Source organism: Atta colombica, unplaced genomic scaffold (genome assembly GCF_001594045.1).
Source record: "Atta colombica isolate Treedump-2 unplaced genomic scaffold, Acol1.0 scaffold38, whole genome shotgun sequence".
NCBI lineage: Eukaryota > Metazoa > Arthropoda > Insecta > Hymenoptera > Formicidae > Atta > Atta colombica.
This window is the reverse complement of record NW_017259490.1, coordinates 71,067-81,704: the sequence shown is the minus strand read 5'-3', so window position 1 is coordinate 81,704 and position 10,638 is coordinate 71,067. Positions and strand designations below refer to the sequence as shown.

General features: G+C 31.9%; 1 protein-coding gene across 1 annotated transcript in view; it reads left to right on the top strand.

Annotated features, from left to right (window-relative positions):
• The window catches only part of LOC108690836 (transmembrane and TPR repeat-containing protein CG4341-like), a gene marked incomplete at its 3' end in the record, with an annotated part of 241,424 nt that overhangs the window by 176,698 nt on the left and 54,088 nt on the right, over positions 1–10,638 (top strand). Inside the window, exon 5 of the mRNA XM_018198348.1 lies at positions 3,048–3,162. Coding sequence (XP_018053837.1) covers positions 3,048–3,162 — 115 coding nt within the window. The remainder of the gene's footprint in view (positions 1–3,047; positions 3,163–10,638) is intronic.

Below are 10,638 nucleotides of genomic sequence, written 5' to 3'. Positions count from 1 at the left end.
TATATCCAGTATATTGAAAGCAATTTCACAACGTTTTCCTATTTCGTATATTAAAAAGTGCCTTGAAAGTATAAACAGTATAACCTTTTTGCGAATAAATTTACAAGGGAAAAACAAATGGATATTTGGTTTTTTTAAACTCGATACATAAAGCAGCGACCGTATAAGTTACTTTCTTCCTTCATATGCGAACTCTGGAACGCCATCCGTCTTTGCCACTTTTTATACTTTATTCGCCCCATTTACCTTCGTGATAATCTAACGATTGATTGCACGATTTAATCTACCGGACAGTAGTTCGTATTAATTATACCGCATCAGTTCAGCTGTATCTGTTCAATGTTATCGGTGGCATTGTTATTTTAAATTTTGAGATTACCTTACTTAATCTTTTATTATTTACTTGCACTCTTGCTCTTGGTTAATCTCGAGCATTTTAAAGTCAGATTTCGTCAGCTTTTGTTACGTAAACATTATATCAAAATAAAATTTTACAAAATTAACGTAGAAATCACTTATGATAACAGTTTTATATATATTACATGTATAAACATATGATTGGATTCTCATCATATTTGTTACAAGCCATTAAAATATTTTCGTTATTATACCGCTTTCTTACTTCAAAAATAGACAAACTTTGGCAAAAATTGTCACAAAAGGTATTTTTTTTAGAATTATGAAATAAAAATAACGAAAAAAAATATATATTATTTTATGTATTATGACATTTGATCACGTCAAAAATATATATTTTTTACATCATTTGATATTATTTGGTTAGTCAATAATAATTTTCCGTCAAGTTCAAAAAGTTCTTTTTCCTGGGAAACTTATAATTTTTTAAGTTGTTAGTTTTGAAATAAAAAAGTGATATTTTTGTTAAAAAATTCATCTCAATTTCCTAATAATTATCAAAGTTTGACTGGGAAAATTCACTTCTGTATCTTTTCACATTTAAAAAATTAACAATCTCAAAGTTACTCATCTTAATTCTACAATCCAGCATTTGGTCTCGTGAGAGACGATTTCGTCTCTGCTCTCTTAGAATGTTTCTCATTCCCATCTAATTTTCGATCATTATTTTTTATGTCCCCGCCAAGGGGAACAAATGGACAAAGTGCGAGAACAAGAGCAAGAGCGAGCAAGAGAATAGAGAGACGAGTGACGGGCGTAGACTCGTACTACTCGTACTACTCGTACTACTCGTAGAGCGGACGGTCACGCGAGCTGACGCCAACACAACGCGCTACCACCGCATCACGGCGTGGCGCAAACAGCGAACGTTGCAGCGCGTTTTAATTGCGCCGACAGAAATTGCGTGTTACCGTGTTAACAGGCTGCTCCGCTACGAGAAATAAATTTACATTTTGTTGGTTCAGAGGTCGCGCCGACGCGGACGCGCTCGCGTATTCGTCGGACGATGCATCCGTGCTCATTCTCACCCTTCCGCAAGTCCTCCTCTCCTTCCTGTTCAACAGCCTGCATCTCACAGCTGCGTACATTCTCCCCTTTGCATCACTGAGGCCACGGAGTCACTCTACCGTCAGGTTGACGTCTACACGTTGATTTAACACGCGCATACATACATACATACATACATACATACATACATACATACATACATACATACATACATACATACATACATACATACATACATACATACATACATACATACATACATACATACATACATACATACATACATACATACATACATACATACATACATACATACATACATACATACATACATACATACATACATACATACATACATACATACATACATACATACATACATACATACATACATACATACATACATACATACATACATACATATATATATATATATCTTCAGTACCGTTTCCCTCGGCTAACTGCGATTTCCACTGATTGCACCACGATAATGTATCATTTGTAACTGAGTGCACGTATAAGAAAGAATCTCAATGAGATTTAAAATATATATTTGAATATTTCTGTTATTTTAATTAATCAACATTTTTAATTGTAAAAAATTATTTTCTAAATGCTATCTCTATAAAATGCTGTTATATATCCATTTATTTTGTTTATTAGCCAGGGAAGATTCCGAATACGAAAATATTCTTTGATTTTTTTACGAATATCTTTCTATTCATATTATAATTTTTAATGTTATAAATTATTACTTATTACTTACTTATAAAAATTACTTTTTAAAATACATTTTAACAATCTTTATGTTACATTATTACTTTGCATATAATTCAAGTAATAAAATCAGAAAGGAGAGTGTATAAATATTAAAGTTAATCGTCGAAAAATGTGCATTTATCTGATAAAATTATAAATTAAATTTCAAACACAACAATATTCGATACGTATTATATCGCAGTTGCTTAATTCCATTATGAAATAGTGTTATATTTTACATGCTTTGGATTAGCCAGAATTAATATCACTCAAGTGGCAAAGTGTTCTGTGCAAACTGCACTTCTCAAATATTGCATAATAGCGCTGGAAGTATAATAACTATGAAAATATTAACCTTTATGTCTGAGAGGTGATGTACAATATATAGACGTAGTGTGCGTGCGCGCAACATGTAACTATGTTCTTGGGGCACTTCCTGCTGATCATTTAACAAGTTGAATATTCAACTACAAGCGAGCACGTAAGCAGAGAAATGATGGGCGGGCGTATCTTGATCGTGATAATTCTCAAGTAATTGCCGCTAGGATAATAATTAACACCGAAAGCGTAAGACGTATTTCGCACCTGTGCATCGTGCCATCCGTTAATAATTAGCTTGCTGCCATCAGATTCCTATACAGACACCACTATTATTGTATTTCACTATTATCCTCCTTAATCTTCCATTTTTTTTACATTTCTCAAAAATTTCTCCCATAAATTTGTCATGTTTATCATCTTATTATCTTTTTGTGCGAACGGGCTCAAATAGTCGATTTAAGTCCTTTTATATTTGATATTTTGCCAATATTTTACGAAATGTTAAAAAAAAATCTAATAAATATTTTTTACATTGATTCTAGCTTATGGAAATTTGGGCAGCATTCTCAGCGAGCAGGGGCGAGTAACCGAAGCGGAAGAAGCGTTCGTTCAAGCTCTTCGCTATCGACCGAACATGGCAGATGTGCACTATAATTTGTAAGTACCACACTCTAATTCAATCCATATTCTTCTTGTGCGTCTACATTTGTACAATGACATACATGATACATCGTATGATGAATCGTATTCTGTCATTAGATACAGGCATCAAAATAATAAGCTAAGGAAGCTTGATATAATAATTTAATAAATAGTTTAATAAACAATAATTTTTCGAATCTGTCAAACGAAAAAATTGCAAAAGAATATTTGTTTATATTCCGTATAAAATTTATTTTTAAAAAGTTTCCAAGAAATTTTTAAACGAAAAAGTGTTTTAAGAAATCTTTTCTCGCGGTATTGGGAGTTGAAAGCTATATTAGCTTCAATGTAGATACGTCTCTATAAGGGAGTAGATTCGTCTCTTAAACCTCTTTTTATAAGCAGTATATTCGTCTAAAGTAGTCCGCTAAGTACGATTCAATGAAGCACGAATGCCGGTAAGAAGATTACCAACCGATCTCCATATTTGACCGATTAATTCCTCTCCGATTTTTCTGATCCGCCGCGATGCGAAATATATTTGCTCGCGCTAAGCCGATCTGGAAAGAGAGGGTCCGGTGGGAAAGCTCTGTTTACCGTTGTAGTCATATCGGGGAACGGCCACGAGCTTCTTAAGCACATAATATCGGTCAGCGTGATCCCACGACCGTGCTATCTCCTTTCTCATGACGCATCAACGACTTCGTACAAGGCTTAGCAAGAATGGCCCTGAGAGAACGGCTGAAAGTCCTTCGATCGGTGCTCATCATCTTTCGACGCTCCACCTACTGAAGGTGGGAAAGGACGTGGAAGCCTGTCAAGCCGTTGAGTCGATAAGCCTGCCTACCCTCTGCACGCTTCTGATAAGCCGGCTACGTAGCGGATAGTATGTGCCACGTACTTGCCCCATTATGCATCCATGGACGTCTTATTGTTAGTATGGCACTCCTGCCGGCTAAATTGAACAATCGATAGGAAGCAGCGTATTAATCGATAATGTATTATGGTGATTAGAAATGAAGTGATTTTGGTGTGAAATTAAGTAATAGAATAATCTTCTCGTATCTATCTTATATCTTTTATTATATTAATATATAATAATACATAATATATAATAATACATATATACAGGGCATAATCAGGATATTGTTTATAGGCGCGGACAAATTAGAATTGAGATTTTTGAACTCGGAAAGGGGGAGGGGGGCAAGGAGAGGAGAATAAAATGGTGGACTATTAAACTTGTTTTATATTATTAATTTTTTATTAATTACTAGCATATATGGTACATACATCATAATATTACACATATTTAATTTACTAATTTACTTTATTTTTCCCTTAAAATTGTAAACTAATTCTTTACTAAAGAAATTTAATTTTACAACTAGAGATGCATTGGAAATCTGATTTTTGGCAATATATTTGGCCGAAACTTTATATTGAAATGATGTATATAATGGTATGAATACCTGAAAACTTTTATTGACACTGATATATTTTTTAGAAATATAGTACCGGATATGTAGCAAATAACTGATTCCTTTAGCTGATATTGTCCAGTTAAAACATTCTTAATCGCTGCCACGATACATTAGGATCAAGATAAGTTAATAAATTCATGCGCAAATATGCCCGGTAGAGGTAATATTTTTCGCAATAAAATTATTTACAGATTTTAATATATCATTCAGCATTATTAAGATCGTTCTATGATGCTCACGAGCATCAAATTGTTAAATTGCTAGTCAATTTAACTTGTGATATTATACTGTGATATTACGATAGTAATAATTCAGTGGAGTTTGCGTTTCAGAAGATCGAAAAATCATTTCGACGCACAGTTTAAAAGATTACATACGTAATATATAAAATTCATACTGAATTATTTAAGCACCAAAAATCCAGTTTCGATCGTTATGGACTATTTCCGATCTATTTCCGATTAGTTGTATTTTGTGTTGGATTTTTATTTTTTTGACAAAAAGTTTTAGATTTTCTATTTCATAATATTTTTCGTGGAGTGTGTGATACTTTATATGTAGCTTGGTACAATTACATATTTATTATTTATATTATCTATTATTTATATCTTTACTTAAGTAATTTAAAAAATATTTCCGGAATATACATACAAGCGTGTGAAATCATATTTACTTCGTTAAGTAATTACTATACACGCTACTTCAACGAACTGAACCAGCGTGCACTGTGGTTGTAAGCGGTTACAAGCAAATTCCGGTGAAACCGCTCGTCCGTTCAGATAAGCCACACCCGACGTTTGTCCCTTCGTGGCAGTGACGGTAATACCTTCCAGGCCTTCACAGAATCAGCTTTTGGAGTGAAATGAAGCGCGATGTAATTACCTATCACTAATCCTGTGATAAAGGACGAAAAACTGCTAGCATCATCAAAATGTTAATGATACATCTGTCTATGATTCGAAATTAGATATTGAAATTTAAAAAACAACGTGAGAGATTGTAGGATATACTCTACAAGAATATACTCTTTCTCTCAGAGAAAGAGAGTTATCTGCACGCAGTGCAGATAATAAAAAAGTGACTATATCTCTGGCGAAAATTGTTACTAAGAAATTGTGTTTATATCACAGACTACTCAATTAACTTAATATGATAGAAAGAGATGAACCTTATTCTAGGCTGACCTTGTTTTAGCTCACATAAGCGTATGTATGCGTCCTGTCTGTGAGTATCGCGTGAACTTGTGAAAACACTAGTTATTATCCGTGTGATTTATATATATGTGAGAGTGAGTGAACACAATCTACAAATATGGCATTGTCTTCAAACATGGAGGCAAAGTCGACAATCTGTTTATAGAATATATAGTTTATATTTGTTTATAAATAATTTTAATGTGATTATACTATTTATGAAGAATTTTAATGATAATTATACTCTTTATGGAGAGTTTTATTAATGATTATACTGTTTGAAAACACAGGTACCTGATAAATATTTGTTGATTGAACATTTTACAAATGCTTAAAAAACTATAATAATGTCGGAGACTATGTCATTGCCACTGATAATATATTTTTTATAAGAAATGTTTTGAAAATCTCCTCGGTAGTTAAAGACTTAAAATGCTCGTATGGAATTCAAGAGATCTGGGTTGAGACTCCCGGCTGAGGTAATATTTCTCGCAATAAATTTCTTTAATTTTTCAGTACATTAACATCTTTGTAGTAGAATGCCAGATTGAGCATCAAATTATGAAATTGCTTATCAGTTTAATTTGTAATATTACTATAGTAGTTGATTGCATTTATAAGTTCGAAAAATCATTTCGGCGCGAAATTCAAATAACTATATATTTTGTATATAAATTCGCATAGAAATTATTTAAAAGCATTAAAGATCCATCTTTGATCGGCTTCTAGTTTATTAATTGTGTTCTCATATATACGGTCTAAAGATTCTTATCGTTTTGAAAATATTTGAAAATTTCAGTGTGCATCAAAACAGTCTCATAACATCTTCTAAACCTTGTGTAAGTAGAGACATGCACAGTCAATAGATTACATAGCAGAGTTAAACTTCTCGTAAATAAAAATCGTCTGATATCCGTTTCTATCAATGTCGATTAACTTTAATCTTGATTTAATTTACTTTTTATTCTTTTCTAATTCTTAGAATTAAAAAAACTAAAAAGTAAGTTAAACCAAGTTAAAAATTAATCTACATTGGTAAAAATGGGTATACGATAGAGAATAGGATAAAAGCACAGCATTATGAGATTTTTCATTTCATGTTCCAGCAAAATGATTTCTTGAAAGGATGTGCCCAAAATTAGGATTAATTAAAGATAATAGCAAAAATAAATGAGATGTTTTAATAGTATAATTTTTAGTTTTAATATTTCTATAACCTGTTAAAAAACAGTAGAGGGAGGTCGTTAATAACTAATAAATAATAAAATATCATAATAATAAATAATAAATAATAAAATATCATATCGCTTTGTTTTTCGATTAATTTCTTAAATAAAAGCCAAAAATAAAACTTTGAATATATAAATACGAACGAGAAAATGTCTTCAGATGATATAGCAGTTTTTATAATACTGTTTGGAATTTTGTAATAATTTTTTCGTAAGATAAGCAAAAATGAACATCTAAAACAAAATAAGTATCTGAACAAAAAATGACATCTGAAGAAAATGTTCTTATTCTTTTTCTTTTTACAGAAATCATCTATACAAATTATCTACAAGTTAATCTATGAAAATTTATAGAATCCTTTTACTTTGACATAAAATATTTTTTGTTGATATTTATAAACTTACTTTATGATATTTGGCAAAACGTAAATATATAACGCAACATTATTTTGAAGCAGAGAAGGTTTTCGTAAACATAGTAGTACTTTTAGCTTCGATAGAGCTATTTTAAACAAATAACGCGACGGTATATATAGATTAGGTTAGCTTATAGTCCGTTTTATAGATGGTCGATTTTCGTTGAAAAGTTTCGTTCTGATTTTATGTTTAAAATCATACTGTGAGAAAAATAAAAATAAAATAATTTTAGAAAATTACAAACATGTTAAATTATTTAATATTGCCAATAATATACGTACTGTTATTTTAACTAGGCAATTTGCAAAAGAAAATTATAAGAATTTTATTTTTGAATTCGTAGAATTTATTTTTAGTTGTTTTTATATAGAAACAAGCCACAAATATATAAATATATAAATGGGGTTTTAACTTCTTTAATCATTTAAATAAATCATACTTTTTTCGCGGTATTAATAAAGTGCAATGTTTAGTTTCCAAGAAATAAGAGGATGTTTTTTTTAGAAGACCTGTCAGTATCGGCAATTTTCCCCTATATTTATATTGAGAGTTTATAAGTTCGCTTAATATTGAAATTAAATGTTTCATTTAAGCTTTAAAAAATTTGTTAAATTGCTTATGAAATAGAAATTTTAATGTAGTATTAGTATTTTAGAAGATGTTTACGACCATGTTTGGTAGGCGTTTGAGGAGTGTTGTGCAATGTTTTTGGAATCTTGCAAATTTACAGGTTTTAAATAGTTTTAATTAAAAGAACCTCCTAAACATTTGCTTATTAAATAGTTGTGATTATTAAAACATTTTTTGAATTTTTAATATTCCGAAAATGTCACACGACACTTTCCGATCGCCTAGTAATCATAAACATCTACATAGTTTTATGTTTAAGAGTTTCAACGACTTACCCTTCGGCCTAAATTTACATAATTTTTGAGAGTGGATTAATAGAAAAGTATTACAGCGATAATACTGTATCGAGTGAAACTTGATAGAGCAAAACTTTTTTTATTGAATTATATTGATGAACGTGAAAAATGTTTTGGCTGTATAATATCAGTTAAAGTATAATCAAAAAAAAACTTTTATTTTTTTACATAAGGATTATGACAAACAAAAAATTAAGTAGCTTTTAAAGTAATAAGTGAATTGTGCTCAAATTTTATTTACACAAATACTCAAACATAATAATAGAATAATCTATGAAATTTTTTTATATTTTAGGTAATACTTTGAATTGTGATATATACATCTGTAATTTATATAAAATTTGTATTTGTTACTTTATAATTGCTATCACTAGGTATATTTTTCTCTGAATGTTTAATTGATAGTTTAATTAGCAACGTAGAAAATATCTTTCTACGTTATTAGATTTTAGAAACAAAATCACGATTTCATAAATCGTATGCTTTTCATTATATGTTTCCTCCATTCTACGTGTACTCTTTTATGAAACGAATCCTCTGCAAAATATGACGGGCCATTTAATCACCTTCTGGTTATTATCCCTTCCAATGATGCACCGTGCACAATCACCCGACGTATGTTATCGATACGAATCAATAGTCCAGGAAATTTCCGTTACGTCCTTCCATCATTATTTGTAAAAGAAAAAAGCGGTTAATAAGAAAGCGACGTATATATCGTGTTCGTTCGCTTGCTCACCACGTTTTCGTCTCCGTTTTACTTTCTTTCGCGGAAATTTACGAGCAGATCAGATATATCGCAGGATATTACAACCTGGATGCTATGAAGAAAATATAAAGTCTACTTCGTGTGATTTTCTCAGATAAATCCTCATTTTACTTATTGTGTCATATATATATATATATATATATATATATATATATATAATTATTTTGTAAGCGCGCGCGCACGCGTGTGTGTGAAATAAGGATATACAGAGTGTCTCAAAATTCGCGTATTCGGAGTACAGGACATGATACTTTATGCTAAAACAAACTTTTTCCTTTAGCAAATAAATTTTGTACGCGAATTTTGAGACATCCTGTATACACACACGCGCACGCACGCACGCACGCACGCATGCACGCACATATATCGCATAATCTAATCTTTTGTTATTTTGAAAAAAAAATAAACCGAGAACTCTGATTGATGACAGATCGATTCTTGCGATATATTTAACGATTTCATTTGTTCGCAACGATTGACGATTTTGTGCCTACTGCTTCTCTTCTGCCGAGGTCAATCTTAAGGAGACTGATGGCAGGCCCGGGTAACGGCGACGGATGTTGATTTATTAAAACCCCGACGTGATCGTAAGTCATCCATCAGCGGCTGCTGGTGAATGGAAAATTGATTAGTCTTCGCCACGTGTTAGGAAAACCGTGAGGGGGCAAAAAGCTTTTCCCGAGCGGAATATCCAAAGAATACATCGTAATTATGTATTACTCTGTTACTCCTGTCGGCAGGTCGATACTTAATTAACCGCACCTTCCCCTTGCCCTCTCATTGTTACAACAACGTGATGGTTTGATAATTCTCTCTGGCGAAGACTCTCAGCGCGCGTAAAACACCAGGGAAAAAAGCGCGTCACAAAACAACAGGCGAACAGGGTAAGCGGGATAATTAATAATTGTAGCGAAGCCACATAGTTTCCCTTAATCGTGCAAATATATAATAAAACAGCGCTTGTGATGTGTATTATAGATAATATATAATGTAACATATAAAGGAAATTGACTACACGACTGGCAAATTGTTTTTTTTAGACATTTTTTATTTTTTATATCTTCAATCATAAAATAGATAAGACAAAATGCTTATATATAATACATATTAAATAGCAAAGACTATTTAAAATTATTTTTAGTTATTAAAATAATAACTTTGCTAGTAAATTATCTAAATTATTATATGTCGCTAGAATAGTTAATCAAATTAGTTACAACGCTGGTAGAAGGAAGTTGATTCTCGGCGCAACGGTCGTTCAGCGGAAAATGGAATTGGTTGATTCGAGACGGGAATTGACACCAAGTCAAAGGAGGACCCTCCCCTCTACTCTCTCTCTATCTCTCTCTCTCTCGCTCGCTCGCTCGACGCTTAATTGTCGTCGTGATGCTTAGGTACCTTGTAACCATAGCAAGTACGCTCTGTTATATGACGCGACGCATTGACGCGCGAAATGGTTACGGCGAGGATGCA